Raw genomic sequence first — 19,083 nt, forward strand, 5'->3', positions numbered from 1 at the left:
AGGGGAACTCCATGTCAGATAAAAGCTTTGGAATCCAGATGGAGTAAGGTTTCATTTTCTCTGCCTGCATTTGGTTTCCTAACATCACAATGTGAGCCTTGGCTAGCAGCCAGCTTAGCTTTGGAAAAGAGTGAATGATGGGGGGGAAAAAAAAGACTGTGCCAGGAAGGGAGGGGAGGAGAGGGGCTACACTAGGCTGGAGGGGATATGGGCCTGGCTTTAGAGGATTATGCTAGGAAAAGGGGTGCCAGAGGCGTGAAAGCTGATAGGAACAAGCCCTGTGGATCAAGAGGCCCATCAGTGAGCCTGTAGGGTCTATGAACTCCTTACATGCAAAATTACATGTGTCTGTCTGTGTAGGTCTCTACAGATTGGTGGAAGTGTTCACAGCTTTCATGAGATTATTATTATTTTTTTTTTTTAAGAAAGGCACACTGCCGCATGCAACACCTCATTTGGATGTGTCTGGAGTCTTGGAAGTTTGACTACCCTACATTCTCCTACAAATGGACCTTGAGAGCTTGTTTGGAGGTTCTAGCAGGGGAGTGCAGCTACTCGTATACCCTTGACCAAAGAACAGTCCTTCTCTACTGGGGAAGGTTGTCCTCTTCTGAAACTACCTTTGCAAAAATTATAGCAGTGAGAAAATTATGACAGTGAAAGAAATCTGACCTAATTGACTCCATCTTGCTTCTAACCTCCCAGCTGCCCTTGTTCATTCCTGGGCATAGGGAGCACTAACTTTGGGAGGAATTTAGTTTATAGTTTAACTTTGAAACAAAGATGATAACAGCCCCTCCCTGAGACCAACCCACTCCTTGCCTGGGGACCAGAAAGCCTTTGTAAAACTAACACATTGGCCACAAGATGAGAAATGACGGCTCAGGAGTCATGCAGCCAAAGGCCTCGAGATCATGAACCTCCCCAATTACTTCTGTAGATAATATTATTATTGTAAAACCTAAGATGGGTGTTTGAGGTATTTTTCAGACCCTGCCTTCTGATGGATCAGCTGGCACCACCCAGACCAGTAAACTGGCTCATCTGGTCTTCTGGCCCCCACCCAGGAACCAACTCAGTGCAAGAGGATAGCTTCAACTCCTTATGATTTCATCCCCGACCCAACCAATCAGCATTCCCGCTTCCCGAGCCCCCGCCCGCCAAACTACCTTTAAAAAACCCTAGCCTCCAAATTTTCAGGGAGGCTGATTTGAGTAATAATAAAACCCCTGTCTCCTGTTTAGCTGGCTCTACTTGTATCAAACTCTTTCTCTATTGCAATTCCTGTGTCTTGATAAACTTGCTGTATCTGGGCAGCGGGCAAGAAGAACCCGTTGGGTGGTTAAACCAAGTGCGCAGCTTTAGGAGGGATGCACATGGAACGGTAAAGAGAGAAGGGGACATGGGCCTAGCCAGCTAGATCAGCCAAATTGAGACAGACTGGGAGTGGGGCTTGGCTGCAGCTCACCAGCACTGAACTTTCTTTCATGAATTCCCACTGATCACAAACCCCACACCACCATCTCACTGACACCATGTTCACCCATGTCTTTTACTTAACAAATTCCAGGAACTGGCCTTAGGAAATCCAAGTATCAAACCAAGGTTGTGGAGTATTCCACCTCAGGAAGGAATGCTGAACAACTGATTTACAGACTTGTTGCCCCAGCTAGACCACCAGGTAGCCCATTACTCAAGGTAACCATTACAACCAAATAGTGCTGACCTGCATACCCTACCCCTCACACGCTTTGCCCAGCCCAGCCTGCATACCCTACCCCTGATGTCAATTCTCATGCTTTGCCTAATTAAAAAGCCCTACCGGCTCTTTGCACAGAGTCAGCCAGGGAATTCTCTCTTGTGCTGCCTCCCTTATGTCCAGGCAAAAGCTCCAATGAAGTCTTGTCTGGGAAAAGTCTTTCGGCCTCATGTCAATTTCTATTGCATGGAGAACGCAAGAAACTATGGTCGGTAACAGAACCAACCCTGGTGATCAATGGGGTGACAGATGTTGCAGCCAGATCACCCTCACATCCTCATCAGGCTTTTTTTTTTTTCTTGAGACAGAGTGTCGCTCTGTGGCCCAGGCTGGAGTGCAATGGCGTGACCTCTGCTCACCGCAACCTCCACCTCCCAGGATCAAGCCATTCGCCTGCCTCAGCCTCCCAAGTAGCTGGGACTACAGGCATGTGCCACCACCCCTGGCTAAATTTTTGTACTTTCAGTAGAGACGGGGTTTCACCATGTTGGCCAGGCTGGTCTCAAACTCCTGACCTCAAGTGATCCTCCTGCCTCGGCTTTCCAAAGTGCTGGGATTACAGGTGTGAGCCACAGCACTGGTTTTTTTTTTTTTTTTGAGACAGAGTCTTGCTCTGTCGCCCAGGCTGGAGTGCAGTGGCATGATCTCGGCTCACTGCAACCTCTGTCTCCTGGGTTCCAGCAATTATCCTACCTCAGCCTCCCGAGTAGCTGGGATTACAGCCACCCGCCACCACGCCCAGCTAATTTTTGCATTTTTAGTAGAGACAGGGTTTCACCACATTGGCCAGACTGGTCTCGAACTCCTGACCTTGGGTGATCCGCCCGCTTCGGCTTCCCAAAGTGCTGGGATTACAGGCATGAGCCACCGCGCCCGGCCCTTTCTTTTCTTTTCTTTTTTTTTTTTTTTGAGACAGGTTCTCACTCTGTCACCCAGGCTAGAGTGCAGTGGCTCGATCTTGGCTCACTGCAACCTTTGCCTCCTGGGCTCAAGCGATCCTCCTGCCTCCCCACTGAGTAGCTGGGACTACAGGCATGCCACCATGCCCAGCTAATTTTTGTATTTTTAGTAGAGATGGGGTTCGCCATGTTGTCCAGGCTGCTCTTCAACTCCTGAGCTCAAGCAATCCACCCACCTCCACCTCCCAAAGTGCTGGGATTACAGGCGTAAGCCACAGTGCCCAGCCCTCATCAGATTCTTTAATGGCTCAATTGCCACAAACAGGTTAGGTCCAATATCTTACTTTACAGACGAGGAAATTTAGGCCCAGAGAAAGTAAGCAACTTGTTGAAAGTCATCATTAATAACAGCAAGGCAGACATAGAAAGGAAAATACTACATGATCTCACTTACATGTGGAATCTAAAAAAGTCAAATACATGGAGGCAAAGAGTAGAACTTTGGCTACCAGTGGCGGGGCTGTAAGAGAAATTGGGAGATTCTGGTCAAAGGGCAAAAAGTTGCAGTTATGTAGAATCGAATGTGTAGCATGAGGACTACAGCAGTTCCCATTTATCTGTGGTGGATGTCCCAAGACCGCCAGTGGATGCCTGAAACCATGGATAGTACCTGTTATATACTATTTTATTATGTGTTTTTTCCTATACTACCTACGATAAACTTTAGTTTATAAATTAGGCACAGTAAGAAATTAACAACAATAATAACAAAATAGAACAATTATAACAATATACTGTGATAAAAGTTATGTAAATGTTTATGTCTGGAATTTTCCATTTAATATTTTCTGACCATGGTTGACCGAGAGTAACTGAAACCTCAGTAAGCAAAACCAGAATAACCAAAATACAGATAAGGGAGGGCTACTGTAGAGTTAATAATATTGTATTGGATATCGGAAATTTTCTTTTTTTTTTTTGTTTTGGAGACAGAGTCTTTCTCTGTCGGCCAGGCTGGAGTACATACAGTGGCACAATCTCGGCTCACTGCAACCTCCGTCTCCCTGGCTCAAGCAATTCTGCCTCAGCCTCCCGAGTAGCTGGGATTACAGACGTGTGCCACTAACCATGCCCGGCCAATTTTTGTATTTTTTGTAGAGACCGGGTTTCACCACGTTGGCCAGGCTGGTCTCGAACTCCTGACCTCAGGTGATCCACCCGCCTCAGCCTCCCAAAGTGCTGGGATTACAGGCGTGTGCCACCGCGCCCAGCCGAATACTGGAAATTTTCTAAGAGAAGAGATTTCAAGTGCTCTCACCACATACACACAAATAGCAGTAACTGTATGAGGAGATGGATATATTAATTTGTTTAACTGGAATAATCATTTCACTATGTATATGTATATCAAAACATCATGTTATAAATATGATGTTTATTAAAAATAGTGTTTATTAAAAATAGTTTTTATTAAAAATAAATAAATAAGTCATGAAGCTGGATTTTGAACCTAGAAGTCTGACTCCAGACAGCCCATTTAATTAAGATGCTACAAGAAGTTAGTATGACTTAATCTGCATTGATATAGCAGCTTATCTAAGACATTTATTGGAAAGCAGGTGGAGAACACAAATAAATAGAAAACACATAGGACACTGTCGCTGTGTTCATGGAGTTAAGACAACACTAGTGAAAGGATGATTCACAATAAAAGAGTGTAAATTTACTTGTTTATTGTTTATCTCCCTTCTCCCTGTCCCCCTACCCTATATCCAAACAAGCTCCAGATGGCAGGTCTTTGCCTGTCTTACTAGCCATGGTGTCTGCAGAGCATAGAAGGGTGCCCAGTTCACAGCAATTCTTAGTAAAATCTGTAGAGTGGGTAAGGAATGACTGAGTGGTATGGACCATGCACACTGAAGGGACAGGGAGAGCAGAGACAGCTCCATGATGGTGTACCTCACCTTACGTCTCCTAAGCACATCCATGATCATTATTTCCCTTGATCCTCTCCACCACTGCAGTGGGTCAGACAGGAAGCAGTTCCTGGTTTTCAGGAACATAATGTGCTGGGTGAATAATAATGATAGTTGCCATTCACTGAACACCCACCCTGTACCAGGCACCATACTGTTTACATGGGCTCTCTAATTTGCTTATGGAATCAGTACATTAGCACCAGAGAAAAAATTGAAGATAGCCCATCAAGCCCAAACCTTGATTTTGCACAGGAGAAAATGAATGGTAGACATGAAACAAAAATTAGATTCTCCTCCCTCCTGTGCTCCTCACAATCCATTAGAATCACTGAAAGGGAAGAAAAATACTCCCATGGCTGGGTGTGGTGGTTCATGCCTACAACCCCAGCACTTTGGGAGGCCAAGGTGGGAGGATCGCTTGAAGCCAGGAGTTCGAGACCAGCCTGGGCAACATAGCAAGATCCCATCTATACAAAAAATTTAAAAATTAGCCCAGCATGGTGCAGTGGCTCACGCCTGTAATCCCAGCACTTTGGGAGGCCGAGGTGGGCAGATCACGAGGTCAGGAGATCGAGACTGTCCTGGCTAACACAGTGAAACCCCATCTCTACTACAAATACAAAAAATTAGCCGGGCATGGTGGCGGGAGACTGTAGTCCCAGCTGTTTGGGAAGCTGAGACAGGAGAATGGCGTGAACCCGGGAGGCGAAGCTTGCAGTGAGCCGAGATCGCGCCACTGCACTCCAGCCTGGGTGACAGAGCCAGACTCCATCTCAAAAAAAAAAAAAAAAAAAAAAAAAATTAGCCCAGCATGGTGGTGCACACCTGTAGTCCTTAGCTGCTCAGGAGGCTGAAGTAGGAGGATCGCTTGAACCCTGGAGTTCAAGCCTGCAGGTGATCAGTAACTGCATTCCAGCCTGGGGAACAGAGTGAGATCCTGGAGATCCTGTTTCAAACAACAACAACAACAAAAATACTTTTGACATTCCCACTGCCTATTCCCACTCAGCAATCCCAACATCCCACCACCCTACCCACCCACCCTCTGTCCCACCACCACTTATACACAGATATACGTACACACACACACAGTGGAAAGGTTCGCTGGGACTCAAAGATGAGGAGCATGTCGCTGTTGTCTGCGGGTTTCCTCACCTCTGTCCTTAGCTCCTGTCCCAACTCAGCATATCTAGTATCCAGGAAAACACTTTCCTTTCTTCCTTAAAGAGGGAAACTGAAATCAAGGAAAGAAAACAGAAATTGAGCTCACAGAAGAAAACTGAGCCTTGGCAATCGTTTTATGATTTTCTCTAGAAACAATGAAGTGCGGTAGAAAGCCCATGAACCCAGACTATAAGTCACTTAACCCCTCTAAGCCTCAACTACCCATCTGTTTTAAAAAAGACTTTTTGTGGCCGGGCGCGGTGGCTCACGCCTGTAATCCCAGCACTTTGGGAGGCCAAGGCGGGCAGATTACGAGGTCAGGAGATCGAGAACATCCTGGCTAACATGGTGAAACCCTGTCTCTACCAAAAACAGAAAAATTTAGCTGGGCGAGGTGGCGGGCGCCTGTAGTTCCAGCTACGCGGGCGGCTGAGGCAGGAGAACGGCGTGAACCCGGGAGGCGGAGCTTGTAGTGAGCCGAGATTGTGCCACTGCACTCCAGCCTGGGCGAAAGTGAGAGACTCCGTCTTAAAAAAAAAAAAAAAGGCTTTTTGTAATAAATAAATATTTTTTTGTAACAAATACGAATACATATTGACTGGGGGTTTAGTTTAGACTGCTGAAAAGCATAAATTACAGAATATCCTTAAAGGCACTGACATCTTACTCTTAATGATAACATGATAATAATAGGCAATGTTATTAAGTACTTAACATGCGTCAGACGTTGCACTAAGAGCTTTGCAAGCATGAGAACATTTATAGGGACTTAATTGTCTCGATAGTTGTGTGAGGAACTATTATTATCACTGATTTATAGGTAAGGAAACTGAGACCAGAGAGATTATTAATAATTTACCTGAGGCCACCTGGACAATAAACAGGAGAAACTGCCAAGTCCCTGCTCTTAACCCACCGCCTTTTCCAGAACCTCTCACATGTTTGGTAACTTACCTTAGACCTAACAGGGCTTTGTGAAGGAAACAATTGGTAGAACATTTTTGTGTGGCTGGATGAATGTTTCTAAAGTGCTTGCAATTTGTTTCTTTAAATGAAATGGCCATACTTTCCAAAATTACGTTTCCATTGTTAATTGATTGAGCTGTAAGGAGGGTATGAGAGGATTGTTGTAAAGAGCTTGGAACAAGGCCAGGCGCAGTGGCTCGCATCTGTAATCCCAGCACTTTGGGAGGCGGAGGTGGGCGGATCGCCTGAGGTCAGGAGTTCGAGACCAGCCTGGCCAACATGGCGAAATCCTGTCTCTACTAAAAATACAAAAATTAGCCAGGCATGGTGGCGGACGCTTGTAATCCCAGCTACTCAGGAGGCAGAAGAATTCCTTAAACCTGGGAGGTGGAGGGTGCAGTGAGCCGAGATCGTGCCACTGCACTTCAGCCTGATCAACAAAGTGACACTCTGTCTCAAAAAAAAAAAAAAAAAAAAAAAAAAAAAGCTTGGAATGGCACCTGTAACCTAGAAAGGTCTTTTTTTTTTTGAGACGGAGTCTTGCTCTTTCGCCCAGGCTGGAGTGCAGTGGCCCGATCTCAGCTCACTGCAAGCTCCGCCTCCCGGGTTCACGCCATTCTCCTGCCTCAGCCTCCTGAGTAGCTGGGACTACAGGCGCCTGCCACCACGCCCGGCCAATTTTTTGTACTTTTAGTAGAGGCGGGGTTTCACTGTGTTAGCCAGGATGGTCTCGATCTCCTGACCTCATGATCCGCCCGCCTCTGCCTCCCAACGTGCTGGGATTACAGGCGTGAGCCACCGCGCCCGGCCGCTTTTGTCACTCTCAATAAACACTTTTCTCTTAAATAATTCAGATGCTGGCCGGGTACGGCCTGTAATCCCAGCACTTTGGGAAGCCAAGGCGGGCGGATCACGAGGGCAGGAGATAGAGACCGTCCTGGCTAACATGGTGAAACTCCATTTCTACTAAAAATACCAAAAAATTAGCCGGGCATTCTGGCCAGCTCCTGTAGTCCCAGCTACTCGGGAGGCTGAGGCAGGAGAATGGCGTGAACCTGGGAGGCACAGCTTGCAATGAGCCAAGATTGTGCCACTGCAGTCCAGCCTGGGCGACACAGCAAGACTGTCTCAAAAATAATAATAATAATTATTATTATTATTATTCAGATGCCAATTTCAGCCTAGCCCGGACCAAATTGTTGCTAATTCTGAACTACTAAAATAGGAATTGATGAAGATTTACTGTATCCAGTTCTTTGGAATGCAGTAAGGACCCTAGCTCTAATCCAGAAGTTCCACATGGGTTCAGTTTTGAGAATACTCCTAACCACGAACCCTTTAATGTTGGGCAGTACTTAATGGACAGAGCACTGAAGTGGGAGTGAGGGCAACTGGGTTCTGATCCCAACTCTGTCATTCATTTGCTGTGTGTTCTTAGCAAGTCACTCCTGCTCACTGGGCCTTGGTTTCCTCTTGTGCAACTGAAGAACATGGAAAAAATGATTCCTAAAGTCCTTTGAAGCTTTCATATTCTGTAACTTTTGTGCCCAAGAAGGCCTTACAGTGAGATGGGATCCCAGTATTTATTGAGTTTCCTCATTCATAAAATGGGGATAATAATAGTAAATGAGTTGACACGCGCTAAGACAGTGGAATAGTGGCTGGCACAGATAAGCCCTCAGTAAATGGTAGCCAATAATGATAGAGTATGCTGTAAGAGATCTTTCTCTCTCTCTGCTTCTCAACAAGTCTCTAATCAATTATTCCACTTTATAAACAAGGAAATAGAACTCAAAGACATTAAGCACTTTTCCCAAAGGTCGCTTAGCAAGTAAATGGGAGAGACCCTATGACCAGGATGAAAGCAAGAAATTCCCACAAGAGGACTCATTCCAACTCATATCTTGTGAAAAGGTTCCCAATGCCCAGCTCGGATCAACTGCCTCAATTTACAGTGTGAGTGTGCTCACCTCGTTTGGGGACTGTATATCCAGAGGACCCTCCTCAATAAAACACTTTATAAATAACATCCTTCCATGGATGAGGGAAAGGAGATAAGATCTGTAATGAATAAGCAGGAACTTTGAAGACTCAGTGACTCAGTGAGTAATAAAGACTCAGTGACTTCTGATCCTGTCCTAACTACCGCTCCTTGTTGTCCCCAAGAAAGCAGCTTCCTGCTCTCTGAGGAGGACCCCTTCCCTGGAAGGTAAAACTAAGGATGTCAGCAGAGAAATTTTTCCACCATTGGTGCTTGGTCAAAGGGGAAACTGATGAGCTCACTCTAGATGAGAGAGCAGTGAGGGAGAGACAGAGACTCGCATTTCCGGAGGCTATTTCAGTTTTCTTTTCCGTTTTGTGCAATTTCACTTATGATACCGGCCAATGCTTGGTTGCTATTTTGGAAATTCCCCTTAGGGGGTGCCCCTCAACTGGCCCTATAAAGGGCCAGCCTGAGCTGCAGAGGATTCCTGCAGAGGATCAAGACAGCACGTGGACCTCGCACAGCCTCTCCCACAGGTACCATGAAGGTCTCCGCGGCGGCCCTCGCTGTCATCCTCATTGCTACTGCCCTCTGCGCTCCTGCATCTGCCTCCCCATGTAAGTCCTGGTCTTGACCACCACAGCCCCTGGAGTCAGACTCTGCCTAGAATGCCTACCCCATCCCAATGACTGTCCCACACCTTGCCCTCTTTTCAACTGTAGTATGAATACTGTCTGAACCCCATTATTTACATTAGTATGGATTGTCTTACCCAGATGTCCTGTTGTCCTTGAGAGATCTCTATGCTGCTTCATGGCAGGGATCTCCTGATCAGTTTTTCTGTCTTCAAGGTCTACACCCTCAAGGCCTACAGGTGTTCACTGAGTGTGGACTCATGTTGGGGAGATTAGTAGTCATGAGTAGCTCACACTGACTTTGAAACACGTCTGACTCATGCCTGTCAGCAGCAGGGTTTCTAAGAAATTTAACTAAACTAAAACTTCCTGAGACCCTGAGACAGCCATATTCTCTCTCATTTCATAAATGTAAAAAAATTGGCTTATGAGAGGGTATGTGGCTTTATTAGAGTGAATACATTTAAAAAACAAATAAAAACAAGGAGAGGATAATAAAAGCTAATTAAATGGTTACTATGGATCAGGCATTGTGCTGATTTTGGCACATCTTTTTTTTTTTTTTTTTTTTTTTTTTTGAGACGGAGTCTTCGCTCTGTCGCCCAGGCTGGAGTGCAGCGGCACGATCTCGGCTCACTGCAAGCTCCGCCTCCCGGGTTCATGCCATTCTCCTGCCTCAGCCTCCGGAGTAGCGGGGACTACAGGCACCCGCCATCACACCCTGCTAATGTTTTGTATTTTTTAGTAGAGACGGGGTTTCACCATGTTAGCCAGGATGGTCTCGATCTCTTGACCTCGTGATCCGCCCGCCTCGGCCTCCCAAAGTGCTGGGATTACAGGCGTGAGCCACCGTGCCCAGCTGATTTTTGTACATCTTATTTAATACCCACAACTCTTCTTTGAGTAGCTGTCCTTGACGTACAGATGGGAAAACAGAGAGGTTAAGTAACTTGTCCATGGAGGCACACAGCTAGGAAATGGGGAGACTGGTATTCAAACCTGGTTCCATCTTGCTGGGAAAATAAAAACTACTTCTCTGCTGGGAAGCGGCAACTGATGCTTCCCAATGTCATCTTGAATTAACTGACCAACAAGAAGTTCTCTGTTGAGAGCCCTTCTCACTGCAGCTCAACCAGAGCTCCCAAGATACAATATGCATCTCCAGGTCCCTCTTAGGATCCTGGCTGAGTCATGGAGCCTGAGCTTTGGAAGCATCCCCACAACCTGCCCTAGGTCTCAAAGAAACCAAGTTCCAAATCCATTGAGGATGCTGGAAGGGCAAGAATGAGGCCAGAGGACCCAGGACAAGCCAGGAGGAGGCCCTGAAAGCCCAGGGCAGAAGGTTATGGTGTAGAGGGATGGATACAAGCTTGGCTCAAGGATTAGATGAGGCATTGGAATCCCCACTCTGCCACTGTTTATCCATGGCCAAGTGACTTTACCTCTCTGAACCTCAGTTTCTGTCAAGGAAGATAACAGTTCTTTCTAAATAAATCATACAAAGTGTCCAGCACAATGTCAAGTGTGCAGTAGCAATGAATAAAAGGGTCTCCCTCCTTCCTTTCCTCTTCCAGATTCCTCGGACACCACACCCTGCTGCTTTGCCTACATTGCCCGCCCACTGCCCCGTGCCCACATCAAGGAGTATTTCTACACCAGTGGCAAGTGCTCTAACCCAGCAGTCGTGTGAGTCTCAGCCCCATGGAGCCCTCCCAGAGCCTGTTCCCCCAGGAGTCCTCTGAGAGGATGCCCTGCCCACTCCCACCTATCCTCCAGCTGCAAGCAGCCACAGCTCCTCCATCTCTAGCCTCAGAGTCCCCTGCTACCATGTAAAAAGACTAGACAAGCTGTCCTTAGAGAATCGTGCCCACTCCAATGGACTATGTTCCTAGGACTCCAATCTTTTTTTTTTTTTTTTTTTTTTTTGAGACAGAGTCTCACTCTGTTGCCCAGGCTGGAGTGCAGCGGCGCGATCTCGGCTCACTGCAAGCTCCACCTCCTGGGTTCATGCCATTCTCCTGCCTCAGCCTCCCGAGTAGCTGGGACTACAGGTGCCCACACCATGCCTGGCTAATTTTTTGTATTTTTAGTAGAGACAGGGTTTCACCGTGTTAGCCAGGATGGTCTTGATCTCCTGCCCTCGTGATCTACCCGCCTCAGCCTCCCAAAGTGCTGGGATTATAGGCATGAGCCACTGTGCCTGGCCTAGGACTCCAATCTTTACTAGTGTGGCCTTTACTTGAAACATGGTCTGGAATGCTCCTATGTGGGGAAGATCAAGTCAGTCATCCCCTTCAGTGAAGAACCCCATATTTCACACAGTCCCCCATATTTCACACCCAATCAAATCCACCTAAACCTCAGAGGAACCAGGGAGAAGAGGTCAGAGGTCAGGGATCTATAACTGTAGTCAAATAAAAAAACAAAAAGCCATCCATCAGAGAAGAAATAAGGAAATGAGATTCACCTTTAAATATGCAAGCTAGTATATTTGGAAAAATAAAATAAACCCTACTATATAGGAAATGCCTACTATGTGTCAAATGTCTTATGTGCATGATCTTTAAATTACACTTAGCTCTGACAAGTATGCATAATTCTCTCCATGTTTCAGGTATTGAAACTAAGATTCAGAGAGGTTTATTGATTTAGCCAAGGCTGCACAGTAAATGAGGGATGAAGTCCATCTCTAGAGCCTCCTCTTTCTACTATAGCAACGTCATTAGTGACAATTGCTTAAGAAATTTATGGTAGAGACTTAAAAAATGAAAATGGTGCAATTCTGAAGTTTCTTATATAAGAGTGAAGTTTTTGTTTTTGTTTTTGTTTTTGTTTTGAGACAGAGTCTCACTCACTCTGTTGCCCAGGCTGGAGTACAATGGTGCAATCTCAGCTCACTGCATCCTTTGCCTCCTGGGTTCAAGCAATTCTCTTGCCTCAGCCTCCTAAAGTGCTGGGATTGCAGGTGTGAGCTACTGTACCCAGCCAGGGTGAAGTTTTTTAATCCAAAAATTTATGACACTGGCAAAGTTAGAGGTACTCAAAGACAGACTTTGGGTCTGGTGAATCCTTTTAAGTATAATGGTAATATTTAACAATTAATTTTATTTCTGAAAACAAATATTTTTCAAAAGAAGAAAATCCTTCCCTGAGCACATACTATTGGCAGACACAGATTACTAAAGCCACTGTCCCAGCCCAACCTTATGGGGCTCATAGTCTAATAAGAGGGGCAAGACAGACACAGCAATGACTAGAGTACCCAGCAAAAAAAAACATGACAAGGGAAAGAGAGAGGAAACACATTCAGCTTCAGGGATTTACAGGTTTGCTGCAAATGGTGCTGTCTGATGAGAGATTTGGCCTGGCAGAGAAAAGCCTAGGGAATGGGATATATCAGGAAAAGGGACTGTCCCCCAGGATTCTACTTTGGTTTATGTACAGTCTCCATGTAGGAAAGCACGGAGTGTCAGGAAAATGCAGCAAAAGTGCTAAATGCAGCTGTCAAGTGTAAAATGAGCTAGAACAGGGAAAGCTGAGAAAACAGGAGTCCAGTTTAGCGGCTACTGTTGTTATCCATGTGAGTAGTATTGGAGGCTGAACAGTGCCTGAAGGAAAGGAGAGACAGGAGGTTTCAAAGACAGACACTTTTGAAACCTTCAAAGGTGGAATTTGCAAGCCCTAGCAGGTGATTTGAGCTCAAGAGCAAGGGAGAAAGATGGGGGTTAAGGATGACACTGAGGTTTCCACCTCTGGCTGGAGAAGTGTAGAACCATCTTAAGCCTTGTGAAAGAGCTGTTTAAAGAGGAAAGAGCTAAGGTGCCAGCAAGATAACCCTGTGGATATGTCCAGTGGTGATGGTGAAATGAAGGGTTGGTAGCTGAGGAAAGGGTGTTAGGGCTGAAAATATGACATTCTTTTGTGGGAAAAAGGGGTATCCCAATTTTAAAAAGGCAATGCAGCCTGCCTTGGTGAGTACTGGCTCTAGAGCTAGTTTGCTTTGTTGGGACTCCAGCTATGACACTTGGTGAGTGTAGGCCCTTCAATTAACTTCTCGTAACCCCAATTACCTCCTCTACAAAATAGGGTAATAGAAGTACTTCCCCCACTGGGTCACAGTAAGATGAAAATGCTTAGAATATGCTCTGGTACACAGTAGGTGAATAAATGTTAGCTTATTATTATCATTATCATCTAAATGCATTATTGCATACACAAAAGTAACAGGTGAAACTTAAGGAATGAATGCAATTCATTCATTCACTTACTCATTCAATAAACATCCATTAAGCATCAACTATGTGCCAGGCCCAGGGCCAGAGACTTAGGAAAAAACACAAAGAAGAGAAAAGGGCAGCAGCTTTGAGAACATCCGCTCTTAAGGGGTAGGCAGAAGGAGGAAGTCAGGCAAGCAGAGGGTGCCAAAAATGGAGGTAAGGAGGGAAGACTTGGCAAGGAGGGGCTGTTCTTTGCTATCACAGTCTGCGGGGAGGTTGGGGGCAGGAAATGGAGGCCTGAGCTACCCTCATCTCAGGTATTGTTTTCCTGGCCTTTTGACTTCCTAGCCACAGGTCAAGGATGCCAAAGAGAGAGGGACAGCAAGTCTGGCAGGATTTCCTGTATGACTCCCGGCTGAACAAGGGCAAGGTCTGTGTCTGAAACTCTCACACCACCCTAAATAAGAACACAAACTCTAGAAAGTATGAGAGGCCAGAATATTGCTTCTGTTCCCTTTTCATCTCTGCACACCGGGGTGGGAGAAAAAGAGATGGTCAAGTGGCTCTGAGTGAGGCTGGGAAAGGGAAACCCAAAGAGAAACCAAGAAATCCTCATTCTCACCAGACAATCTAAGGCTTCACTTTGTCTGAAAATATTTAGGCTCAAGAATGTGCAGGATACATCCAAAAATGGTTAAGATGGTAAATTTTATGTTATGAATATTTTACCACAATTAAAAAAAAAATTTTAACGCTGTTAGGCACAGAATCAGGAGAACCACAAGAGCTTAATGACTTTGACAGACACACCAATACATGCATAGAGAAAGAATGAAAATATTAAACCAAAGAATGAATGAGTGATGAAATATTTAAATAAGGTGGGTACATAGCACATCAGAACATATTTGGGAATAATACTTCCATCTAGGGAATACATTTCTATTTTTTTTAATGTGATAGTAATCACAAAAGCAAAGGCGGAATTTCTGTGTTGTTTGAGACATATAATTCCTTTGTTATGCTATGTAATCATGTGGCATACTGCATGGGTCAGTAAGATTTAAAAAATAAACTTCTATCTGGGTGCGGTGGCTCACGTCTGTGATCCCTGTACTTTGGGAGGCTGAGGCGGGTGGTCATCTGAGGTCAGGAGTTCAAGAACAGCCTGGCCAACATGATGAAACCCTGTATCTACTAAAAATACAAAAACATTAGCTGGGCGTGGTGGCGCACACCTGTAATCCCAGCTACTCAGGAGGCTGAGGCAGGAGAATCGCTTGAACCCGGGAGGCGAAGGTTGCAGTGAGCCAAGATTGTGCCACTGCACTCCAGCCTGGGCAATAAGAGCAAAACACCATCTCAAAAATAAAAAATAAAATAAACTTCTGGCCAGGCATGGTGGCTTACCCCTGTAATACCAGCATTTTAGGGAGACTGAGGCAGGAGGATGGCTTGAGCCCAGGAATTTGAGACCAGCTTGGGCAACATGGTAAGAGCTTGTCTCTACAAAAATAAATTTTAAAAAATTAGCCAAGTGTGGTGGTGTACACCTGTGGTCCCAGCTACTCAGGAGGCTAAGGTGGGAGGATCACTTGAGCCCAGGAGGTTGAGGCTGCAGTGAGTTGTGTTCATGTCACTACACTCCAGCCTGGGTGACAGTGAGACCCTGTCTCAAAAATAAAAATAAATAAATAAACTTCTGGATGGCTGCACAATAAATAGTTGATTTTCTTCCTATGAGAATCTCTAAAATAACATATCCAGTATTTGAACTTAAGTAAAATCAGTGTTCAAATTTCAAATAATAATAAGAATAATGTGCAGGAAAAAATCCTAAAGGAAAAGCCAAAATGGGAAAGGGTAAGTAGGCAGGACTGACCCTGAAGTAATGTGTTAATTGGCAGCGCTGCTAGCAAGGCCCAAGGTCTCGCACAGGTAGAATCAATTTCCCAGCAGACAGGTGAGGCAGGCAGCTGGACTGACCCTCATGACCCCCAACTTTTACATTTCCAGCTTTATCATCAATGACTATAGAGATAAGGCCTCTGATTCTCATAGGCCTCCACATTCTGGCTGGTTACTTGGTGCAAGTGCTTTGACATTGCCATTATCTCATGGCCCTCAACTCCCCTGAGCCACAGTGTCTAGTACCAGGACTTTTAGTCTCATGTTGCTCTCATCCACCCTAAAGGAGAAGTTTCAGAGCATTCTAGTAACAACACATGAATGGTATTTTTCCAAACTTATTCATACATATTATCCTTTGAGATTCACAGTAATTGTGCAAAGAATTATTTCTATCTACATTTCAGAGCTTAGCAAATAGACACAGAGGCTTTAAGTGATTTGCACAAAATGATCAAACTAATAAATGGTGAAATGAAGACTCAAGGTCATGCCCGTCTTTCGTTCACCCACCCATGCACAGATGTATTCACTTGTTGAGTGTGCCAGGCACTGCGTTGTCTAAAGCCAAATCAGATGTTCTTTTAAGAACTTCTCGGCCAGGCACGGTGGCTCATGCCTGTAATCCCAGCACTTCGGGAAGCCAAGGCGGGTGAATCACGAGGTCAGGAGATCGAGACCATCCTGGCTAACACAGTGAAACTCTGTCTCTACTAAAAATACAAAAAATTTGCCAGGCATGGTGGGGGGCGCCTATAGTCCCAACTACTCAGGAGGCTGAGGCAGGAGAATGGCGTGAACCCGGGAGGCGGAACTTGCAGTGAGCCAAGATCGTGCCACTGCACTCCAGCCTGGGTGACAGTGAGACTCCGTCTCAAAGGAAAAAAAAAAAAAAAGGCCAGGCGCCGTGGCTCACACCTGTAATCCCAACACTTTGGGAGGCCAAGGTGGGTGGATCACCTGAGGTTAGGAGTTTGAGACCATCCTGGCCAACATGGTAAAACCCCATCTTTACTAAAAATACAAAAATTAGCTGGGCATGGTGGCGGGTGCCAGTAGTCTCAACTACTTGGGAGACTAAGGCAGGAGAATCGCTTGAACCCGGGAGGCGAAAGTTGCAGTGAGCTGAGATCGTGCCACTTGCACTCCAGCCTGGGTGACAGAGCAAGACTCCATCTCAAAAAAAAAAAAAAAAAAAAAGAGCTTCTTGTCTCTCACTTATTCAACCATGTCTCAGTTCTTGAGGGACACCTTATTCTCTCTGCATCTTAGGCACCCAGCACAAGGCCTGGAGCAGAGGAAGTGCTGAGAAAAGTCTAGTGATTGGCAGGCTCAGCCCTGGGCTTCTAGGCTCCGTATCCTCTTAGCTTTTCAGGCTACATGCATTTGTGTGAAGGTGATTAAAATGCACACAAATTTGTTTCTGGCTTGGAGCCCTTTGATCCAACAGAAGAGGAAATGTTCTCTCCTTAAAAGCCACAAATAAAATCTTATGGAGCTCCAAATATGCCCTACCCCGATATCATTATCATTTCCCTTTATACCTTAATCCACTTCATCCCCCAAACTGGCTGTCCCGGTACTGACAAGGTCTCATCCTCCCTCTTCTTCTCCTCTCCCACAGCTTTGTCACCCGAAAGAACCGCCAAGTGTGTGCCAACCCAGAGAAGAAATGGGTTCGGGAGTACATCAACTCTTTGGAGATGAGCTAGGATGGAGAGTCCTTGAACCTGAACTTACACAAATTTGCCTGTTTATGCTTGCTCTTGTCCTAGCTTGGGAGGCTTCCCCTCACTATCCTACCCCACCCGCTCCTTGAAGGGCCCAGATTCTACCACACAGCAGCAGTTACAAAAACCTTCCTCAGGCTGGACGTGGTGGCTCACGCCTGTAATCCCAGCACTTTGGGAGGCCAAGGTGGGTGGATCACTTGAGGCCAGGAGTTCGAGACCAGCCTGGCCAACATGATGAAACCCCATCTCTACTAAAAATACAAAAATTAGCCGGGCGTGGTGGCCCATGCCTGTAATCCCAGCTACTCGGGAGGCTAAGGCAGGAAAATTGTTTGAACCCAGGAGGTGGAGGCTGCAGTGAGCTGAGATTGTGCCACTTCACTCCAGCCTGGGTGACAGAGTGAGACTCCATCACAACAACAACAACAAAAAGCCTCCCCAACTAAAGCCTAGAAGAGCTTCTGAGGCGCTGCTTTGTCAAAAGGAAGTCTCTAGGTTCTGAGCTCTGAAACCCCTTGGCTTTGCCAGGGCTCTGTGACCAGGAAGGAAGTCAGCATGCCTCTAGAGGCAAGGAGGGGAGGAACACTGCACTCTTAAGCTTCCACCGTCTCAACCCCTCACAGGAGCTTACTGGCAAACATGAAAAATCGGCTTACCATTAAAGTTCTCAATGCAACCATAAAGCTGACTCTTGATTTCCTCCTGGGGAACTGTCCTTCCCCGTGAGCATTAAGCACACAGGGGTCCAGGGCTTGCAAACACCTGATGTCCATCCTAGATTTGGATGACAGGGCTGAAAACAAAAGCTCTCTGAGAAGGGGGCATGGGTAGGCAGAGCAATTAAACTAATCAGTGACTTACCCACTCTGGAGGGGGAGGGGAGACAATAGTCACTACGTCCCCACCCTTGAGTCCCCAAGTTTATCTTATTGCCTGCCACAGCGTCTCTCTGTTTCCTCAGACCTTGGTTGGCCCTTCCTCCCTGGCCTACCCTCTACCTTATCCCCAGTGGATTTCTTTAACACCACCCTTGCCCCTGGAATGAGATTCAATGGCAATTCCAAATGCCTCAGGTCTTTCAAATAAGGACAATGAGGTATTTTGTGTTTTTCCACTAGTACACCAGCTCCTTTAAGGTGGGGTATTTCAACTTTCCCAAGCTTGTCCCTTTATGTAAACATATATTGACAATATATATGGCCATAACAATAGTTAACATTAATTGAGCACTCACTATGTGCCAGGCATTGGCTTACTTAGCCCCTTACATTCATCATTCTTTTTCATCCTTATAACCCTATAGGGTTAGGTACAGTTATTAGCCCTGTTTATAGTCAGGAAAACCCTTAGCAAGAGAGGGAAATGATTTGCCAAAAGCCCCACAGCTCAAAGAAAAATAAAGCAGGTGGGCCGGGCGCGGTGGCTCACGCCTGTAATCCCAGCACTTTGGGAGGCCGAGGCAGGCAGATCACGAGGTCAGGAGATCGAGACCATCCTGGCTAACACGGTGAAACCCCATCTCTACGAAAAATTAAAAAAAAAAATTTGCCAGGCGTGGTGGCGGGTGCCTGTAGTCCCAGCTATTCTGGAGGCTGAGGCAGGAGAATGGCATGAACCTGGGAGGCAGAGCTTGCAGTGAGCCGAGATCACGCCACTGCACTCCAGCCTGAGCGACAGAGTGAGACTCAGTCTCAAAAAAAAAAAAAAAGAAAAAAGAAAGAAAGAAAAATAAAGCAGGTGATAAAGCTTTACAATTAAGTTTAAACCCATCAGGTCTAATGCCAAAATCCGTGCTTTTTTTTCCCACCCTTAATTTGCAAAATTCCAAACTTATGGAAA

General features: G+C 45.9%; 1 protein-coding gene and 1 long non-coding RNA gene across 4 annotated transcripts; one reads left to right on the top strand and one right to left on the bottom strand.

Annotated features, from left to right (window-relative positions):
• Positions 1-4,374: 4,374 nt before the first annotated feature.
• On the bottom strand, positions 4,375-6,062 carry LOC129533816 (uncharacterized). The gene is made up of 2 exons (XR_008680181.2): positions 5,718-6,062; positions 4,375-5,583 (listed from the first exon to the last, which is right to left on the bottom strand). It is a non-coding gene; the product is annotated as an uncharacterized lncRNA (long non-coding RNA).
• Positions 6,063-9,102: 3,040 nt separating this feature from the next.
• Positions 9,103-17,927, top strand: CCL5 (C-C motif chemokine ligand 5). 3 transcript variants are annotated; one of them, XM_031010599.3, is made up of 4 exons: positions 9,203-9,368; positions 10,961-11,072; positions 13,952-14,033; positions 17,136-17,927. In XM_031010599.3, exons 1-4 carry the CDS (start codon positions 9,293-9,295, stop codon positions 17,328-17,330), a joined length of 465 nt encoding a protein of 154 aa, XP_030866459.1. In that variant the 5' UTR covers positions 9,203-9,292; the 3' UTR covers positions 17,331-17,927. The 3 variants fall into 3 exon arrangements, with proteins under 3 accessions (XP_030866458.1, XP_030866459.1, XP_055244401.1); XM_031010598.2 differs by lacking the exon at positions 13,952-14,033 and having other exon boundaries at positions 9,103-9,368; XM_055388426.2 differs by lacking the exon at positions 17,136-17,927 and having other exon boundaries at positions 13,952-14,092.
• Positions 17,928-19,083: the final 1,156 nt, after the last annotated feature.

This window comes from Gorilla gorilla, chromosome 4 (assembly GCF_029281585.2).
Source record: "Gorilla gorilla gorilla isolate KB3781 chromosome 4, NHGRI_mGorGor1-v2.1_pri, whole genome shotgun sequence".
NCBI lineage: Eukaryota > Metazoa > Chordata > Mammalia > Primates > Hominidae > Gorilla > Gorilla gorilla.